This window comes from Aythya marila (genome assembly GCF_965140915.1).
Source record: "Aythya marila genome assembly, chromosome: 13".
Classification (NCBI taxonomy): Eukaryota; Metazoa; Chordata; class Aves; order Anseriformes; family Anatidae; genus Aythya; species Aythya marila.
In genome coordinates, this window is record NC_139054.1 from 14,307,260 (window position 1) to 14,328,275 (window position 21,016).

General features: G+C 43.9%; 1 protein-coding gene across 1 annotated transcript; it reads left to right on the forward strand.

Moving 5' to 3' along the window:
- The first annotated feature begins 942 nt into the window (after positions 1-942).
- SLC25A43 (solute carrier family 25 member 43) lies at positions 943-20,947 on the forward strand. The gene is made up of 5 exons (XM_082770973.1): positions 943-1,251; positions 4,173-4,414; positions 5,389-5,561; positions 17,496-17,630; positions 18,473-20,947. Exons 1-5 carry the CDS (start codon positions 980-982, stop codon positions 18,674-18,676), a joined length of 1,026 nt encoding a protein of 341 aa, XP_082627099.1. The 5' UTR covers positions 943-979; the 3' UTR covers positions 18,677-20,947.
- Positions 20,948-21,016: the final 69 nt, after the last annotated feature.

Consider the following 21,016-nt stretch of genomic DNA (forward strand, 5'->3'; position numbering starts at 1 on the left):
TTTTTAGTAATCTCAGATCCTACTGGTGACTTTTTTTTAATGACCAGTTTTATTTTGGCAGGTCCCTTTACACAGGAGAAAAAATAACAGACAAGCTCACACCAAGCACCATCTTCTTCTTGGATTAGATTGTTCTGTGAGAAGCTGAGGATATCTGCTGATTCATTTTACCAGCCAGAACAAGTACGTAAAAAAAATAATCTCAACCACAAATGAATAATGGAAATGGGAAGACTGAATGGCAAATAAAAACGTGCTCAGGAAGAGTCAGAAGTTGAGGCTTGTCTTGTGCAGACTAGTAAGAGAGGCAAACCCCTGGAAGAGACGTCTTGTAACCTGTTATGGTTAGGAGTCTCCTGTTCCTAAGCAATATTAATGTACAGCAAGTTTATACCTGTGCATTCTTGTTTCAGAATGGTCCTTTAAAGAGTTGATTTTTATCCCTTCCCTAGCGATTAACCACTTTCTTCCCACCAGGAAACAGAACACCCTGAATAGTTGGGCTCCTGACAACTAGAGAGATGTATTTTAGCTCTTACATTGATTTGGGGCGAACAGCAGAGCATTTTTACCAAAGTATGCACAGTACAGGCTACCAAACGCAGGCTAAGGAAGGTTTCATTTTGTTTCCCGACAAGAAGCAGAGCAGACGCACTGCACAAATCACTGCTCTTGCCTCCTCACTCCATAAATCCCGCTGGCTGCCTGGATCTCCTTTCCGCTTCCTCCTCCTCCCTGCTCCCCAAGCCTTATTTTTTTTTTCTCTTTTTCCCCAGCAACACATCCCCAAAACCCACCCTGCCTGCCCCGGGAACCCCGACCAACTCCCGGCCCCCGCTGGCCGAGGGAGGCGCGGGGCTGCTCCGCCCGCCTTGGGCTGGGCAGAGCCGGGGCGGGGCGGACCCGCGGCGCCCCCCGGCGGCCCAGGCTGCCTTAGCCGAGCCCGGCCGTGCTGAGCCGGGCCGGGCCGAGCCGGGCCATGGCCACCTGGCGGCGGGACGGCCGGCTGACCGCCCTGCAGCGCCTGGGCTGCGCCGGGCTGGCGGGCGCGCTGAGCCTCAGCCTGACGGCGCCGCTGGAGCTGCTGACGGTGCTGGCGCAGGTGGGCACCTGGCACTGCCGGCAGGGGCTGCGAGGAGCCGGCAGCAGCCTGTGCCGATCCGAGGGGCTGCGGGCCCTCTGGAAGGGGAACTTCACCGCCTGCCTGCGGCTCTTCCCCTACAGCGCCCTGCAGCTCGCAGCCTCCCGCCGGTAAGCGGGGCAGGGGGACGGGACGGGCAGCGGGGAGCTGCCTGCGGGGGGTACAGCTTTCAAAGCTCTGGGATGGTGTTTGGGGGTCGCCCGGCCCCTCTCTCTGTGGATGCGCCTCTCCAGGCTCGCAGCTTTGCTGTTTTATTTAGTTAGTTGTAGCTGCTCTTAAGGCTGGGTGATAGGCTGGGAGCATATGAAGGCAGAGGTGTTCCTCAGTGAGGAGTGGCTGACAGGCTGGTAACTCTTCCGCACGTTCACATTCCTCTAGAAATGCAGTTACAGTGCTGCCTACAGGTGTGACTGCAAAATCTGTTATTTGAGACCAATCTATTTTATCCCCTTACAAGTTTTCAAGTATTTATATCATCTATATCAAAGCAAATAACTAAGTCATGACTCAAATCTTTTCCCTAGTGTTATGCAGCTGCTATTATGTAAATCTGATCATTTTTTAAGTTGATGCATGGCATTATTTGCTTTAAAATCTCATTGTCCATAATACCCAGGTGCTAGATTACTGTAAACCAGGGAAGGTCCGCAGCAAGGTCTGTACAGAGCAATGCTGAGCCAGCTCTGCCAGCCTGGATTCCTAAGATTCCCATTTGCTGCCAGTATCTTTTAGGCATTGAAGGGACAGCCCGACTGTTTACCCGCGCCAGCATGTTTTGCCAGTTTGAGGGTTGGGTTTCTTTTTCCCTTTTTATTTTTTTAAGGTCAGCTACGTGCAGGCTGTGCATTTGACATTTCTGCCCAGCTGGGCGATGGGTTATTCCAGTTCGTAGGCTGTGCTGGGTGGGGAGAAACATGGGCTCAGCGCGTGCGGGCCAATCAGGCCTGTTGTGGCTCTCACCCGGGCTGGCGCGCAGCCTGCTGAGGTTCGTCAGCTGTCTGGCTGAGCGAGAGTCATCTCCCCAGCTCTGCCTGTGCCTTTCAGGAAACGAGAGGTGAAGCGGGCTTGGCATCGGCGGCTGTGTTGTATCCTGCTCACGATGAGCACAGCAGTCAGACAAGGATATGGACAACAGCAGAGTGAAGGCAGAAACAGCGATTTGAATGGAACTGAAAGTTCCCAGAAGAGTCAGCGTGCTGCAGCATATATACCAGTTGATTTTGAGCAAAATAACTGGATTGTTTGTTCAGCTTGGAACACAATACGTGCCCTTTGCAAGGCTACAGTTTGCCTCCGGTTTGCACAGGGCGTTCCTCTCGGTTCCAAGTGGAAGTAGGCTACCAGGAAAACTAAACAAAAGCTGCTTAGGCGTATTTCTTGGTACATTATTTGGGGATTTTTGGTACATAAAGGCAAGAAAGACAAAAAGAGAGTAATGGTGTGCAGTGACTTCAGAAAATTGTGCTGCCCGTAGCAGGAAGAGGTGGGCTGATCGGCAGCAGCCCGGAGAAGGGCAGAGCAGAGGCAGCCAGGGCTGGCTGCTGAGCAGCTGGGAATGAGCTGACTCCACACTCCTCCTGTGGTTACAGCGCACAGACTTTGTCTTTCTCTTGCTGTGGCAGTTTTAAATGTTGTCTGGGTAGTGCTCAGAGCCACCCCCTCACACATTTGTGCACGCACAGGAAGATCAGGCTGTGTCGCTTTAGGAACTGTACAGGTACAGGAAAAAAAAAAAAAGCCCTTTCACTTCTGCTTGGCTAGTCTGTTCTGCGCCACAAGACAAGTAGATGCAGGGATCTGCCGTGCAGTAGAAAACATCAGCTGAGCAAGCAGTGACTTGTATATCTTTGCAAATGATTTTGTTCTGGACACGGTAACACTGTGTAGTTTAAAAATCTGCTGTTTACACAGTTCAGTTAATACTTCAGAAATACAATGGTAGGTTTCTTCATGTCCAGGTAAGATTCTCCCCTCAATTCTTTTTACTTACTGCCTCCATGACACTTCTCACTGATTTAAGAACACTTTACATACATAGAAAAGTCCTTCTGTGAATCACAGATCTACCAATTGTAGGTCAGCCTTTAAAACTCTGTGCTTCTATTTCAGAGTTACAAATTTAGATTTAACCTCCTGAGCGTATTCATGCTTGGACATAAGTCTTCTCTAGAAAAGTATCCCTGTGGACCCTCCTGTCCCAAGATAAGCAACAGAGGAAGGTTCAGTTGTTCCCAGAAGGCCTGTGATGGAGTTACCTACATATTTCTTCTTACATGGTAACTTTGACTAGAGAAAAGCCTCGCAGGAGGTTGGACCAATGTCTGTAACTCTGACTGATGATCAGAGAATTTCTTGCAGACATATTTTAAGTTACAGTAATTTTCAACCTGTAGGGAAAATATAAATGAAGATTGAATGGACAAAAATGACTTTTTAAGTCTCTTGCAAAGCAGGCAAGTAAATTGTTTGAACAGGTAGTCTCCATATATCTGAAGGTTTTTTTGTTGTTGAATTGGTGCTCTGGACCTCCAGCAGGGTACCACAACTCCAGCTGCATGAGTTTAGTCTGTGCTGGGAACTGTGGTGCAGGCTGAGCTACACAAGCTGCTGCTAAAAAAGTTCTTCCAGGTATTGGAAGCATTTAAGCTCAGTAATACTAAAAGTAAAGCAAATTGCATTTGGGGAGTTCTCTATTCCAGCCCCTGACCTAGCTATTATCTTTAACTTCTGTATTTCAGAGCTCCTCTGCAGCCGTGGATTTACCCTAAATCTGTTTGGGCTCTTAGGCACATCATTTTGCCTCTGCTGATGTTTGCCCATCCCCTTATTCTGTTTCACAGAGATCTGATGCTTGTAAGGTGTTATACAGCATAGTAAGGTCTTAGATGAAGTATATATTGAAGTTTCAACTTCTGCTACTGAAGGAGCTTGTGAGCAGAAGAACAATAACATCAAGAATAATCTGCCTTCTTATTTCATGGGTTTTGTTCACGCTGCCATTAACAGTACCTCTTTTCTGTGCTTATTCTAGACTTGTTATCCTTTTCACGGATGAGTTGGGTCATATTTCCCACTGGAGGGCCATCATAGCAGGAAGTCTGGCTGGCATGGTTGCAACCATTGTGACTTACCCTACTGATGTAATTAAAACCCGGCTCATTGTGCAGAATCGCCTGGAACCATCTTACGAAGGAATTCTTCATGCTTTTTACAAAATTTATCATCAAGAAGGACTTCTTGCACTTTACCGTGGTGTTTCACCAGCTATATTAGGTAAAATAATAAAGGGCCCTCTTTAATATTAATCACCTCATTGCACGTTGCTTATTGTAGCTATATAGTGTATTTGTTTGCTCACTTGATTCAAAGCAAACAGTAAAGTTGATCTGTAGAAGGTGTGTAGATTTAGAAGGCACAACAATACTGGCTTCTGCTGCAGCATTGTTGCTTCAAATTATGACCCAGTGCATAGCATTTATATATGGTTAAGCGTTCAAAAAGACACTCCTGTCCTTCTTTTATAGATGATCTAGTTATGCTAAGATGTAGGACTTCCCTTGCTTAACTCTTTAAAAAAATATACACACTGTGTTCCTAATTCCTGCCTAGGTGTGAGGGTGTCTCCCTGGCTGTTTAATGAAACCAGTGTGAGCAGTAACACATAGCTGATGTGAAGATAGTGATATTCTCTCTTTAAATAAGAGAGAATTTTAAAAGCCATTAAATGACTTTTAAGTTATTTACCATTCATAGTTTTTTTTTTTAAATGCCACTTGATTTTGTCTACTTTTTCACAATACAGTGTTACAAAAATCTATACTAATAATGTACAGTAAAATCTAGGAGAGCATGAAACAAACAAGAGGACGGAAGTATTCCTAATCAGCTTGACTGAAGAGGCAGCTCTGTTTACCTCTACAGCTGCTAGGGTTGGTCTGGAGGAAGAGCTTGTTGCAAAAGAGCTGACCTGTCATGAGACTAAATCACCAAATAATTCTGGCAAAACATGCAAATTTTAGTATGCAAATATGTGCATCCATCACCATATCTAGATGCTGCAATATGGGGGTTTGGTGGTAAACCAGTGGTTAAAAAGTAAAGTTCCTTTAAATATTGATCTGGTCTGAGCAATGTGAGATGTAAACTGGCAGCAGTTCGTGCTGTCTGTCTAGGCCATGTGTTGAGCAGCTGTTTTCTTGGTGTAAAGTGTGCTGATGGAAACCTTCTCTGCATGACTTGCTTTCTAGGTGCTGTTCCATTTTCTGCGGGCTCATTCTTTGTTTACATCAATCTGGACAAAATCTGGCGAGAACCTGTAGTTCGTTTCACTCCTCTTCAGAACTTCATCAACGGCTGTGTAGCAGCTGGGGTAGCACAGACGCTTTCTTTCCCCTTTGAGACTGTCAAGAGGAAGATGCAGGTACAAAGCATTGATGTTGCTAGTACTTTGTTAGAGGTTCCTGTTTCAGGAGCCTGGGACAAGGTTAGCCAGATGATCAATACTGCCACGTTGCTTCACTTACCAATAGGCTACAGAGGCTTTGTTCTGGGTATTTATGGTTTTTTTGTTGTTGTTGTTTTTAAAACATCTAAAAATTCATTGTTATAAGTGTGTTGTTACACTTTTAAGGTGGGTTTAAGTGTCTCATGGGATTTGTTTCCACTCAGACTCTGTGTCTTTAGCTTTATTTCTTCTTCATAGCAATTCCATCAAATTCTCACAATTCACAGTTGGTAAATCTTCTGTCAAATACAGGCATTCAGTTCCTTTGGTGGTAAGTGGGATGAATGAGACCAATGTTATTTCCAGTGTTTGTGTGTCTGCTGTTTATGCCTGACCTACATACTGGCAACCACAAGAAACTTGTGCAGCGCATACTAAATCTGAAAGGTCAGAACTATCCACACTCTTTTTTTCTGACTCCCCTGGATAATGGATGACTTCCCAGTTGCTGGTACTGCTGTTTTCCTGGAGCATCAACAACTATATCCGTATATATTATCTTGCTACTTCTTTTTCCTGAAAGTTTAGTAATAATGATTTAACAAACAAACAAAAACCAGCCACAGCTTCCATTTCATTGACATAATTCATTTGATGTTGTCTTCTTTTCATTAGAGCTTCACTAGGAGAGAGTGGGTGAGTAACTGTCATCCTTTGGTGGCTCTCTGGCTATGGCATAAGAATTTATTCTTTCAGCCCAGTTCATGGGACTGTAAAGTTATGGGAAGCTTTTCAGATCTTACCCAAAAGTACTCATTTTGTGTGGCAGCATTACTGAATCTCCCTTCCCCCATACCCTGGTTGGTAAGTCACAAGCTAGAAAAAGGTTAGGGGAACCTGTGAATTCCCCTTTCCAGTTCCCAGGGTTCCGTTTTTCAGGCAGGCCTCAGACCTTAAAATGTCTTTGGTAAGAAAGAGGTTCTGAGCATGAAAACTGGTCTTTTTTTCCAGCTGTATCAGTAGGACTATGAAAAGCAATTACTAGAACTCTTCTTTTTCTTTATGTCCTTAGGCTCACAACAATACTGTTGTCCTGAAGAACAGCACATCAAATGCTTTCCTTTTTGTTTTCCATATTAATCATTTTCTGTTGATACATCACTTACTTATCAGTCAACATTCAGTTTTCAGAATCCGTTCAAAAGTAACTTTCAGTAGTGAATGGTGTAATAACTCATTTCCGGGTCCAGCTTTGTCTTTATAGGCAAGCAGAGAAGTGGGATGAGCCAAGCATTCATTTTGTTGCCACTAGGCTGTGCTCTTTCACTAAAGGGATGCTTAAAACATCTGACTGGCATTTCTAGAATAAGAATGGAATTGGATTTATTTCTTAAATATATAAGAAAATGTTATGTTAAAAACTTATCTCAGTGGAAGAGAGGCTCAACAACAGGGAGGGTTTTTTTCCTCATAGATGCATTGCAGCAGTTGAATAATGATTTTCCAAGCTTAGAGAGACAAGACCTGATCAGTGACTTCAGAATAAGTCATGGGAGAAAGCTAAAGTGTTTTGGAAGTAGCTGTCAAGATGTAATAGCCCGTAACTTGTTTGGTACTGGAAATGCTGTAAGTCATGTAGGCTTGTCCAGAAGTGAGACCCTCTGAATATCACACCCAAGCTGATGCCAAGAGCTGACTGGAACTTGTATAAGATGATCCAAAAAGTATGTTTTTCACAGTTAACATCAGGATATGGCCCGGTCATGCAGGAACCAGCTCTGCATTGCACTCACTTGCTGGCCTGCTCAGTTTGCAGGGTGGTGATCAGAAGAGAGAAATGCCTAGGACAGCACCAGAATGAATATCTTGCAAAGGGACATAGGAGTGAAGAGAATAAAGAAAGGGAAAACAGATTAAAAACATTTCAGTGTTCTGTAGAAAACGGGAACAGACACCTCAGAGTTCTTATTTTCCTTAGCCATTTTATTCTGCTCAGCCTCCCTGCAGTGTTTCACCTCTCCTGCTGATAAAAAGAGGGATGTACTGAAGAAGCCTTTAGCTACCCGTGGGCCTCATATGGATGTTCAGCACTGCGTGTAGGGAAATGCTGGCTTTGTTTTGAAGCTATGAATGATAGGTTTTTGTATGAAGAGGAAGCCAGCACATTGTGGAGGTTGCTATCAGATGGAGGTAGTGTATTGCCAAAGACCCTTGCAGAGAACCTGTTAGTGACAGGGAAGTAGGAAGCTGTAAGGCAGCCTCAGGAGCTTCAGAAACTGAGAAAATAGGGCACAAAGCTGTCCTCTCTGATTCTGGGATTGAGTACCTGAGACCCAAACATCCAGTTCGGATCTTTACCTGAATGCTCAGCAGTCTTGGAAGAGTTAGCTCCATCCACCTCCTCATCTAGAAAAGCACAAATCATTTGCAATAATTGCAAAGAAAAAATTGCTATGGGAGGAGGAGAAGTGCTATTTCTAACCTCTGTTGTAATCATTTTGTTTCATCCTTTCTCATTTTACGTATCTGAATCCTACAGTCCTGACGTCAGCAGCTTCTGTCAGTGACATCTGTGGGAGTAGGAGCTAAGTGTCAGAGAACAATTCTTCCTCTGTGTTTTGGTGGTGATTTATGATGTCAGATTTGCTCTGTAACCATGGCTGCTTCCCCCTCTGCTGTTAGAATTATCTTTATCATGTTTACTTTTTTCTTCCAAGATGCTATGTTTGCTAAATATACTTCAATGGCTTTCTTAAAAGAAATATTAATTAACGTGGTTGAGTCTTACTGATTATGTGAGTACTCTTTGTTGTGATTATCCTAGTTTTATTCCTTTGTCTTCCTTTTTTCACTTTGCTCCTGATTGGCACGTTAGAGAATTAAGAGGTACTTAATGCATGTTTCGGCATGGCCATATGGCTTTTGTTGTGCATCTGTAGAAGGGGAATGGTGAAGGAGAGGGTTGTTCAAAGGGGTGTTCTATACTAAATGTTTCCTGACTCACTCTTATGCTCTGTCAGCTTCTGACCAAAACCTTACTGATCATTATATCCTTCTGACTGTTTGTTATTCCTGCCTTTCCCTCCTCACCTCACTATCACCAGTCATTGTTAAACCCAGTATCTAAGCGATGTTCAAGTCCTGCACTTTTATCTTGCAGGCTTATTTAAGTGCATACAAGAAAACTGGAGAAAAAAAGAAAAAAAAAAAGGCAGAGAAATGTCTGCCTGTAAAGGAGTCTGGGCCTGAGGGAAGCCCTGGTAATATGCTTCTACTTCCCTGTACTGTCTTTTTGTTGATGATGACCTTCATAAATGCATGTAACACTGAGCTCTGGCATTTCAGCAAGGAAGGATGAATTCAGAGCTGTTATATGCCTCACAGAAGATTATTATTAGAATGACACCAATCCTAGGCTATGTGAAGAAGTGAGTATCTATAAACACACAAGTGGTTAGTGCAAACCTAGTACGCAAGTCTGGCACCTCTCTCTGTGTATATGACCCTCAGTGGCAGGCTCAGATACCCCTCGCTGGCACTCCTCAGCTTTCACTCCAAAATGATGTGGGATTTTGTGTGTTTTGCTTTACAAAACCACCAAAAATGACCCTGAAGTCTCACAGATAATCCATCAACTGTACAGACACTTTGCACCTGCTTACATGAGCAACTTCTGCTCGCTTTGCAGAATCTCTGTCTTGTGCTCATACTCTGCTGGTATCATTTCTTTTAATTTCTGGAATGAAAACCAGTAAATGCTGCTTAGAAATAGCTCTGCCATCAAACCCTTCTAAAATAGAATAGGGATACTTTTAGTATACTGCAGGATTCAGCACATTTTTGGTGTTGACTGCACAGAATCCTTAAGTTTTGAGGGCATCTCTCAGGAGAAGGCATTGTTCAATAGCATCTGATCTTTCTGTTTTAAAATCCAGGCTATGAATTCCCTCCACTGCTGTAAACAAACAAGCTCGTTGTTCTTGCTTAGTGTAGACTGCTGCCATGCATCACCCAAGAAGTGGCCTCTTTTCAGTGACAAAAGTGAATCGGTTAGACCTCAACTGCCTATAAATCTGCAGCCTGGGGGAGGGGGGTGTTTATATTTTGTTTTGGCTTGTGTTTGTTGTTGTTGTTGTTTTTTGTTGTTTTTTTTTGTTGTTGTTTTGTTTTGTCTTTTGGAGCACAAGATATTCTGCAAGCATGAAATCTGTTGTAAGTTATGTACATGTTTTGAGGTCTTTATAACGTCAAGAAAACGAAGCATTTGCTTTCTTCTTGAGGTAGCTTGTTTTAAGTAAATGCAATCTCCAGCCCTGTTGGCACTTTTCTTGCCTGAAGCCAGTTAAATAATATATTGTAGTACTTTTATTTGAGTATTTAAATAAAAATAGTTCCCTCGCTATGTTTCTTGCAAAGTAGAAGTCAGTGTTGTAGGAACCCAGTGGCTGGGCTATAAGCAACGTTTTGGAAAAAACATAAAAGTTCATTTGAAAAGCACCTTCTCTTTGCTAAAATGGGGAGACAGTGCTCCTGTGCTGCTTAAACTTGAGCAGTTTACAAAGAGTGTGCCATCACTGATGATCTGGTGCTGGCATGGCAGCCTCGGAAAGCTCTCAAGCTGTGGTGTCCCTGCTGTTTGTGAGATCTGTGTTTGTGTCAGCTGGGAATATGTTATTGGAGTCGTGACCCGGTTTAAAAATAAGAAATGCTTTTTGGGTCATGTGGTTCACATGACATCTCAAAAGCATACGTGCTCTGAGACTTGGTGCAGGGAGACCCTTTAGTGGTGAACTGCATGGGAGCCTGAGTCTTGAAAATTTTCAGAGATGGAGCCATTTGACCACAAATTGGGGCAAATTCCATGGTATGGAAGCACACAAGGAGCAATATTATTACTTTGGGTATGATTTCCTGTGGAAATAAGGTTTGTGTGGTTCCCAGCTGTCTGTCCTTGCCCCCATTACTTTCGATCCTGCAGTCCAACTTCAGCTCAGCTTGACAGAGGTTTTGGTGATACTAATTTCTTTAAGATTTGTGAAAGAAACTGCACAGATAGAAATGAAATTCTAAAAATATTCTGCCTGAGGGGGAGGATGCAGTGTTAATTCTTACTTTTCTTACTTCTAGTCCTTGTGATTTTGTGTTCCCCTTTTCCTTGCTGCTAGGGTTCAGGCATCAGCTAGGTCTCAATATGCTAGTTGTTACTTCATATTTTTTCCTAGTTTCTCTAATTATTAACAAATAATTAATAGACTTCAGATCCTGGTTTAGGTAAAATCCTTTCCTTTCTCCATTTTTGCCCTATGCCTAATGGCTTTCAGCTACCAGCATTTTTATTGTTCTGGTGTCACTATAAAAATATTTCATTCTGCTGGCTATGAGGCTATCATAGAATCGTGCCCTACTGCTTTGGGAAGTACTTGGTTGAGTAAACAGTTGAGACAATGCCCAAAAATAAAGCTACCTGAGACTAATGCGGGCTTTGCCTTCTGTAACAGCTTCAGCTAGCTTTTGTACATGTGAACAAACCTCAGGCATGTTTCTCTTAGATCCCCAAACTTCCACAGGAGAGCATCACAGAGCCTGACTGCCTGTGAAGGTGAAACACTAAAGAGTGACAGTGAAAAAACTCTATAAGAGGGAAAAATGGTAAATTAAGAATCAGAAGTAGAACTGGGCTGATCTAATAGCCAGGTCTGCCTTGTGACAGTTTGTGCTACTTTTAGGGGTTTTCTAACCCTGTTCATCCAAGGTGGCGTGGTAAGGACCAGCGAGGAGCTGAGGTGGATTACAGCAGTTGTTTACAGGTACAGTGGCCTTCTGAAGAAAAGCAGGAAATTGCACTGTGCCCATTTGAATGCAGGAGGGAGGGCAGGACATAATTCTTTCTAGATGGTTTTCCCAGACTCTGAAGTGGCAGGTACACTCCCAATCCTTGGCAGTGCCAGCTAAGTGTGACCACTGGCTTCTTACAGCCTCTGCGGCTCTCTGAGCTGAGTGAGAGCTCTCCCTTTGGGGCAAATCAGATGGGTTAACACAACCCACCTCTTTAAACCTTGTAAACTCACACAGCTGACAGGGCCTGACATGGAAAGGCACGCTGCTGTGCGCACACAGCTTGGATGGCCATAACTTTTAGCAGAGAAAAGGTAATGTCTCCAAAGTGACAGCTACTGCTGTTATCCCCTGCCATGAGTGCTCTTGCATCAGTCATACAGGGAAGCCTTGTACTGGTTTGGAACATGTCTGTGCTTGGAATGATGATCCTGTGATATAACTGTGATTAATTGTGCAAAATAGTCCATAAGCAGGAGCTAAAACTTTGTGCACACTCTCTTATATCTGATTTATTCTGATATGGTGTAATTCTGCATCTCACCCACATGAGGCCAATGGAAATATGTCCACTGTAAAACCCCAGTCCTGCAGAAACATTAACTTTCTCCCCAGATCCTACAAAAACAGCAGATGTGGGAACTAGCATTGTTCTTCACTGTGTGCTGCGTAGGACCAAGCTACCTTGCCTGAGGGTTTGTACCATTAAGCCAACCACTGCTCATGTACCTGAAAATTGTGCACCCATTTGTAAGGGCTGAGCTGAATCATCAGGCAGTCTGAAACCACCCAGAAGTGTCTGTGCGAGGGGTTGCACTACCTGGAGAAAAAAGACCTCTGTGTTCCATCTGGAAGATTTCTTCATAGCACAAGTGTTAAAAGTATGGAAAGCTTGTGTTCAGTACTAAGGGAGGGATTCTGCAACACACCATGAAGCCTCAGGATACTGGATCGGCGATAACATATTTAAAGCTGAGTCAAACTCTTCTGAAGAAACAGTAAACTGTTGTTCATGCCTGCTGCCATTAATTTCAGCAAGGCAAAAAGATTTGGCCCCGGTTCAGGTTACAGAGGAAAGGACAACATGTTCCTAGAGTGCAGGAAGCTGTAGGTCAGCTGCTTTGCTGTGGTGCTCTGGAAGCAATTGCCTCCTAATAGCTTGTCATGGTTTACCTTACCACATGCCTGAATACCTTTGGTGGACTTTATGTTCCCGTGCAGGGGTAAGTCAGTGTTACTAGAGCACTGACACAGAAAAGAGCATGACTACCAAGTAAGGCTGTCCTCCAGGTGGAAGGGTTGATTTGCCCAAGACTGTGCTTTTTTTTTTTTTTTTTTTTTTTCCCCACCCAATTTTAATACTTGTTTACATTTCAGTTGTTTCTTATTCTTCTAAGTATTCAGTCTTGACTTGAGTGAAGTTCCTGGGGACTGTAGTGGCATTAGCCCGAATGAAAACTGCAATTTTTGTCCTTCAGTTTCCTTTGAACTACACTTACACTTGCCTCATGCAAGCGCTCTTATTAACCCAGACTACACAGACATCTTATTTTAGCTTCCAGATTAAGAGCATGAACTTTTGAGCTCTGTTGTAAAATGCCTTCCTGTGTGTTTGTTTTTTTTTTTGTATTATTGAAATTGACAGAAGTGTAGGACACACAAATCTGCTGAAAATATATACATAACAAACAATTTTACTGTATCTACCATCAGAATAGCGTACTTCCTATGGCTGCTATAGTACTGTATAGTACTATAATATGCCAATGGTACTGCATACTCCAAAAACAAAGAAAAAACAGAAAGAAAAAAAAGGCAAAACTTTGTACCAACAAAGTTTTTACAAACAGGAAAGGGGGAGGGAAAAAGTACATTTAATGAAAGGGAAGTATTTCCACATACTCTCCTTTAACATGTAAATTCAGATAGTTGCAAACCAAAATGTCCTGAACTGCAAGTGGGAATTTGGGATCTGCAAAACTCTGGGCACAAACTCAAGTGGCGTAACCACTGTGCCTGTGTTCCACATCCCTGTTCCCTGCTTTGTGCCTGTGTTGCTACTGTGAGCCTTGGAAAGATTAAAATGATTGATGTTCTGGTGGGCACAGCTCTCACTACAGCTGCGGTGCACTGCATCCATCCCGTCCTGAGAGGAAGGGAATAGGAAGGGAGGGCCTGGAGGAGTTCATGGAAGAGGAAATTTCTTAAAGGGTCTGTGAGATTAGTTCCCAAAATAGCACTTTGTTGTTCTGGCAGTCACCTACAGACAGTAGGAGAGATGGTGTCTGGGAAGTCTTCACCTAACAATTGTCTTTAACTTGAGCGTTGTCACAAGACTCCACCCTTATTGAAATGTTTGGTTTATATAAAAGATGTGACCCAGACTGCAGGTTGGAAGTTGTTGGGGATTTTTTTTATCCATTGCTCTAACTCTTGGATTTAGTTTGTCAGAGTAGAACAGACTGTTGACTTTTGGCATGTATTACACTGTCTTCTTGGAGTTGGTGGCCTTTGGATTCTAAAAGACTGGTTTTGAGAGAGCAGATAGAACCGATTCTGTATTCGCTGTGCTTTAAGGAGAACCCATCATCTGTCAGGTGTAAAACGATTAGCAACTTAACCCAGCTACTACCGTGACTTGGCACTCTATTATATCAGTGCAGCGAGCTGTGCTTCATCTCCAGCCTTCTGCGCTGTGAGACAATTGCAACTGGAGGGGAAGGAAGTCCTGAAAAGTGTTCATAACAGGCAGGTAGCATCAGCCCCTGTAGCATCAGATGGTGTCAAAAGAGAGGAATTTAAGCCACTTGGAGGTCCATGGTGTGAAATGTCTCTGTCCACAGACCTGATCCTTCTGGAATGAGGTTTGTTTGTCACAATAGGTTTCTCTGGAAAAAGGTGGAGGAACTAGTCTGGTCTGTTTGGTTACTTCCATTTTCTGGCTCTGGTGCCATGGGGTAGTTGTGAGGATTATATTGTTGAGGGTTCAGAACTTCCCAAAACCCACAGCCATCTTTTTTCATTAAAAGCCTTGACAAATGAAACACCTTCCTACTTGTTTCTTTTATTAATACATTCAGACTTTGTTTAGCTGTGTTCCAAAATACTGAATTTTTGACTATGTCCTAATGCAGTTTTTTGTTGTTCTTTAGCAGTAGGTGACTCTGAGATTCTGTGGACAGCTGCTACTTAAATGCTATGCCTAAGGTCTTAGAAACATACTGCTTCTGTAAAGCAGAAAGACTGGCAAAGCATACTTCACCCCAAAGACTGAAATCTTGAAAATGGCTGTAACCATAGTGAATGTTACTATAAATAACTCTTCAGTAAATCTCTTAAGAGGTCAATCAATGTCTGTGGACAAATCGGAAACCTGAGGTTTTGACTTAACTGTTCCTTTTCAACCGTCTTCTGGCTGTGTTTGCTGCATGCACAATCTTACTGAAATGTGCTGCATGCTTGGAGCCCATATTAGTGTTGTAGGGAAGAGTACTGCAGTCAAGATCCATTGATATGTGCCTTTGCAACGTATACAGTAGCTAAGGGGATTAAGTTAAACTCATGCAGTTAATTCTGGCAGGTCATGCCCTGCCTACCACAAAGGGACTTAAAAAGGAAGGAAATGGCGTGCTAGCAGCATTCCTGCTTTCCTGAAGCATTTCAGAGAGCTGTTCCTCTTCACCGAGTTGCTGCCTGTAACCGTGCTTTACCAAAAAAGCTCATGGAAACTGGCAGATGGTCTGGAAAGCAGAACAGGATTTTGATTCCAGCTCTCCTATGACTGTGGTTGCATTATTAAGGATATCTACATTATTTTGGTGCTCTTTGTGGTGCTACTGTCACCATTCTTAGTGGAACTGGTCCCTGAAGTCTCAGCTGCAGCACTCAGCATCTTCTATAACATGATCATGAGAGTCTTTATAGAGGAGTTTCTCAAGTCCTGTCAATTAAGGCTTGAAAAATTATTTCTCTTTGCTGGATTTAGCTGTTTCTTCTTAAGCTTTTATACCTCTTCAGTAACAGAGCCAAGCAGGCAGCTTCCTCGTAGCGAAGGAGCGGAGGTGAACATGTGCATGATCCTCAGCTACCAGAGTAGCTCTATTACCTTGATCTTTCTATAAAGTCAGGGCTGGTAATGCTGTAAAATCCTGACAGTTAAATCCCGTAACGTCTGCCTCTCTGAGGCATAAACCAGGAAGCTGTGGGCACTTACACCAGAGATGGGAATTATGGAAACAGCTGTAGCCCTATGGAGCTAGAGAGGCCAGTGTAGACTAAAAGGGAGTAAGTGATTAGAGCAGTAGTAGAGCACTGCTCTTTCCTCTACAAATGTAATCCCTCTCTTGCAAATCAGGTAGGTACAGTGTTGAAAAAGTTCAGAGGGAAGCAAATATAGGCACTCTCTCCTGCTTCAAGTGTGAAAGACCATGGATTAAATCCTCAGCCCTACTCTTCTCTGGGATAAAAGAGCCAGGACATGACAAAGACGATCCAGAAAATACCTGTGCAGGATGTGGTGAAAGCCTGTTGCCTTCTCTCAATACAGACAGCTGCTTTCCCCAAATGACCTCCCAAAACCCTGTCAGAATGAAACTGTATGGTTTTACCTGCTGCCTGCCATCAGAAGCATTTCACACGTGTGTCACTCGTAAACAAAAAAAGTGAGAGGGGCTATATGCAGTCTGTGTGGTGGTTAATTTTTTGTGTGTGTGTGTGTGTTAGCTTCTAAATTTTCACTGCAGATTTGCCAGTAATGCAAGAGGATGCAACAGTATTTAAACCATATGATTAGCAACTTGTCTTGTATACCTGGACCATGAATCTTGATCCATTTCCATTTCCACTGTCCAAGTTGCCAAGTATTTGAAATGCTATAGCTCAGGCATCTAGAAAATGTCATCACCACTTGTCAGTTAACAAGAGGCTGTCATCATAGGCTTAGCAACTCCGAGGAGCTGTGGGTTAGTTTGGACAAGCGGGGCAAAAATGCTTCACCACATGGTGTTTCAGGTCAAAGAGGGGATAATAATACCCACATTCACCAATCAATTAACTGTACGAGTCCTGTTCTTATCAAGCTTATGCCCTGTGGGGATTGGCTTGTAACAGACCAGTCATCAGTTGTGTCCAGGGTCCCCACACTCTCCAGACTGAGAATTGTCACTCGATGTGGGTATGAGTCCCTGATTTGCCAGTGCAAAATAAGCCCCCAGCTGCATATGGACAGATGGATGAGGATGGGATTATTCAAGGTCAGGTTATCTTGTCTGTGCTAACACAGTAGGAGATTAATGAAGGAAGGATTTTGCTGTTAAAAATGACCTGCTACACCTCCTCCGTGTGAACCGAGACAGTCTACACTGCAGCTGGGAATGTGTCTGCAGTCCAGCAGGACGTTCCCAAGCTCGCTTTAACTGGTTTGGATCAGCTGGCTGTGTAGGGAAACACAGCAGCACAGGTACCAACTGCTCACCTACAGCCCTTGGCAGGCTTGTGCAGCCTGGGCTGAAATGTGGCGTTCCTCTTCTGCTGTGCTGTTGCTATTCAGTGCGTAGTGCAGTTCGCCCTTTTCATTGCAGTGTGGACACAGCCTGAGCAGCCAGACTCTTGTGTGCTCTCCTGTTGTGATCGTTACTACAGGAAGGCACCGTGGTGTCCAGGGCCGACCCCAAGCTTCCCACTCATAGGTGCTCTAATGCCAGCATTGTAAAATACCTTTCCCGAGACCTGAGCAGCTGGCAGGCGTGGGCTTGATGTGCTTCACAGTTCTGGTATTGATGGTTTCTAGTAGTGACATGGCACAAAAGGAAGTACTGGTGGAAATTACTGCTCTCTTTCTCTTTCACACCTATCAGAGAGCAAGATCCCTTCCTGTTCAATTTGTGTTTCAAGGCAAAACAGTAGATTCTATTTGCTTAACAGAAGAATCCAGATGAATGTGTTGAAACCTGCCATGAAGTGTTACTTATACCAGAATGGAAGTTACCTACCTACCAGCATGGAAAAAATAATTATCTTTAATTACCTTGGTTTTCTTTTGATTGTTATAAATCTCCCTGGGTGTCTCTTGAACAGGCGCAGAGCCCTTGGCTTCCCCACTACGGAGCGGTTGATGTCCATTTCACTGGCATGGCTGACTGTTTCCGGCAAACTGTGAAGAACAAAGGTGTACTCGGACTTTGGAGTGGACTCACACCCAGTCTGCTCAAGGTGAGGTTTTGCTTTCATCCAGTTAACTGAAGTAAGACACGCTCTTGGACAATTAAAGTTATAAGGCATATGACATCCCTCCGTGCTTATTAGCAGCTTCTGGATAATGGAGCCCGTCACAGCCCAGGTGTAACCTCAGGCAGGTTACAAACCAGCTTTGGATCATAGCTTTGGTCATATTTCCTCAAGTGCGAGTTTGGCTTCCATACGTCTCTCCTTTCAAGTTCATTTGAATGTCTTTAGAGAAGGGAGTGCTGCTAACACACAAGTCAGAGTATGGCTGGGGAACTGCAAGCAATACACTTAAAACAGCTAAGCAAGTTCTCCTTTTCTGCTCAGCTCCAGTAATTTGACAGATTTACCTACCTATAAAGAAAATACCCCTTGTAAAAAAACACTCCCACAGAAGTCAAAAGAAGTATTTTGCAATGAGCTAGCGGTGGACCAGAGCTGCTGATTCTGCACAGGGCAAAAGAAGAAGGTTCAATCATTCTGCAGTATGGAGAATAAAGCCCACATTTGCTATTAGGAATTGCTGAGGTTGCTTAGGATTTGCTCAGCTATTGTACAAGCTGTGATAATCTACAGGCTAGCACAGACCTTGTTCCTCATAATATCCTTATAATTTATGTTCTAATAAACTATTAGTTTTAACATTATGCAGGGGCCAGCCTAATTTGAGGTGACTATGGCTTTATATAAATTATCATAGCTCTGTTAGCAGATCACATCTAACCTGAAGTTCCAGAAGTTTTGTTTCTAAAAATGTAAGAATACTATTCCTGTATCTAATATACTGCTTTTTTGTTGTTGTTGTTTTGTTTGTTTGTTTTTTAAATCAGATTGTTCCATACTTTGGTGTTATGTTTAGCACCTTTGAATTCTGCAAGCGGGTCTGCCTGTACAGAAATGGTTATATCGAATCTCCTTTAAGTTACAAGCTAACTCCTGGTGTGGATCAGAGTTTACAGCCACAAGAACTGAGAGAATTAAAGCTCCTCCGAAGAGAAAACTTTGAGCCAAGGAAATCAGCTCTTGAAAACTGACATCAGAGTGTTCATTGCAGAAACTTTTTCTTCAGAAACTTTGCAAGAAAGACATGCTAAGCTACAGGTACCAGCATCTCACCAGATCGTGTGGTTTTAGGATTGAGATACCAGTGCGAGGGATGCCTAAATCTTGTGTCTCATTTCCTGAATGGATACAAACAATATGAATATCAAGTGCACACTGAAGAGGAGAGATGCAACTAGTCTGGAAACACTATGCTACTGCAACTTGAACTGATAATATACTAGGTGCTTTTCGATGCTGAATAGCCGTTCTAAGATAAAACCACTTACAGAGAGCATGAGAAATTAAATGAGTACAAGCTGCATCTTCAGAATATTGAGAAAATTCAAATGGATTTTTTGAAGCAACCTGAGATAGCAAGTCATCAGAAAATGATGAACAGACTACAGACTATGTACAACATGCAAGCATTTCTACTGAAATGTTTTTTTTATTATTATTTTACGTGATGATGTGTGGACATGGTGTTCTGAAGATGCAGAATTAGTCCGGGTTCATTCACACTCCAGAATCCGCTCTTCAGTTTTTGAGACTTACTTGAGAATAATAATTTTGTACAAGTCTTTGGCATAACAATGAAAATATGCTGCTGCAACTGTGTTCTTGCTAACAGACCATATTACACTGGAATGACAATCTTAGAAACTTAAGTGCATACTAGAAAATCTCTCCCCGTTTCTCCTGTGTTGTTACTGCATGTATGTGAATTATTTCAGGCTTAGAAAAAAAAGTTTTCCATATATTCTCTGAAATATTTCCTGAAAAATGCAGTCCTTATATTTGTTAGATATTTGAGAGCCACGAGCCTTGTGATGTTTTTCAGCATTCTTAAAGCTCTATTTTTATATTAAACTACTTTCCAGTTCCTGTGCGCAGCCCCAGGCCTACTGTGCTGCTCAGAACATGCCTGCAGAATAGCACTGTGACTTTCCCACCTGAACTACTGCAGCCTAGGAGCCACAGCACGTCCTTAGGTAGGAGACCCTCTGCAACACCCTTGGGTTATTGCCATTGCCAATGCAATTGAAAGGCACCTTCCTAGAGAAAACCTTAAAGCCTGTGTCCACACGGGAAGGTGACCATGCCCTCTGTGGTATGTCCCACTGGCCTCAGGCTGCAGCAAGCTGCGAATCACTGCAACTCTAGGGCACGTGCACCCGCTGTTCTCCTGCCCTAGCTGCAGCACTGCCTGGTTTCCCCAGCTCCTCATGTGTTTTTGAACCACGTGTGTCCCTGCTGAGTGGAAATAAGTAAATCTTACAAACAGCTTGGTTAGGCCAGGTCACAGCAGAGTGAGGCAGTGGCAGATCAGCGCAGGGACAGGCTGTCAGTGTGGGGAGAGATTTGCAGGAAGATCAGGGATGTTTGTGTGACCAGCCTTGTGCCTAAATCGCACTGCTGTACCCTGCAGCTGAGGTCTTGCAGTGTCGCCAGTAACGAACTTGCTCAGTTGTGCTACGGTGGTGCTGCGTTCTGGCTTTCTTCTCAGAGAGAAATGCAGGCCAGGATGGCAAAAAACAAGATGGTAGCGAGCAGACCTGCATCACACTGAGGCTGTAAGTACTTCTGGCTCTCATCAGCCTGCCTGGTGGATGTGTTTATCTGTGCCTCAGTTCCCCTACCTGCACAGCGTAGGCAATAATTCCGAGATTTATTTGGGGTGTATGAACAAGGAGATGTGACTTGTGAGTGAGCTGGAGGGAGTTAATTTTTTAAGAGTGCCCTTACCTCTTCCAAGTATACTTTTATATGTGTGTATGTGTGTGTTTTTACTAATGTATTTCTTAAAGATTGAGTGATGGGGTGCATACGAATGTCTGATCAGCTCTTCCAACCTCATCAGTCGAAGTTACCTCTAACTTGCTTCCGACATACCAATAACCCCTTTGTACTCTGAAGAGTTATGAATCACTTATCAAGCATTTATCAGCACCGTGCAGTCCCATCTACTGGTGCCAAATCCCCCAGAAGGTGCCAGGGAGAGACCCAGCGCTGCGGCGAGGTGCCTCAGCGGCCAATCCATAGGGAATGGCGCACGATAAGCACGAAGCTGCCAGCAGGGCTGACCTGCAGGCTCAGCTGAGGTGTGCGCCCTGTCACTCGGGTGCAGCTGTGGTGTGTGCGCCCCTGGGGCTCGGCCAGCACCGAGCCGGGACTGCAGCTGCGGAGCCTCCCGCTGCCGGCCCGGCCCTGCCCGCTGCCCCCGGCCGGCCGCGGCGCTTCCCGCACGCTGCGATGAGCCCCGCCGCTCATTGGCTGCCGCGCCGGCCCCGCCCCGCTGCGGCGGTCCCGCCCCCTCCTTCCGCCAATGG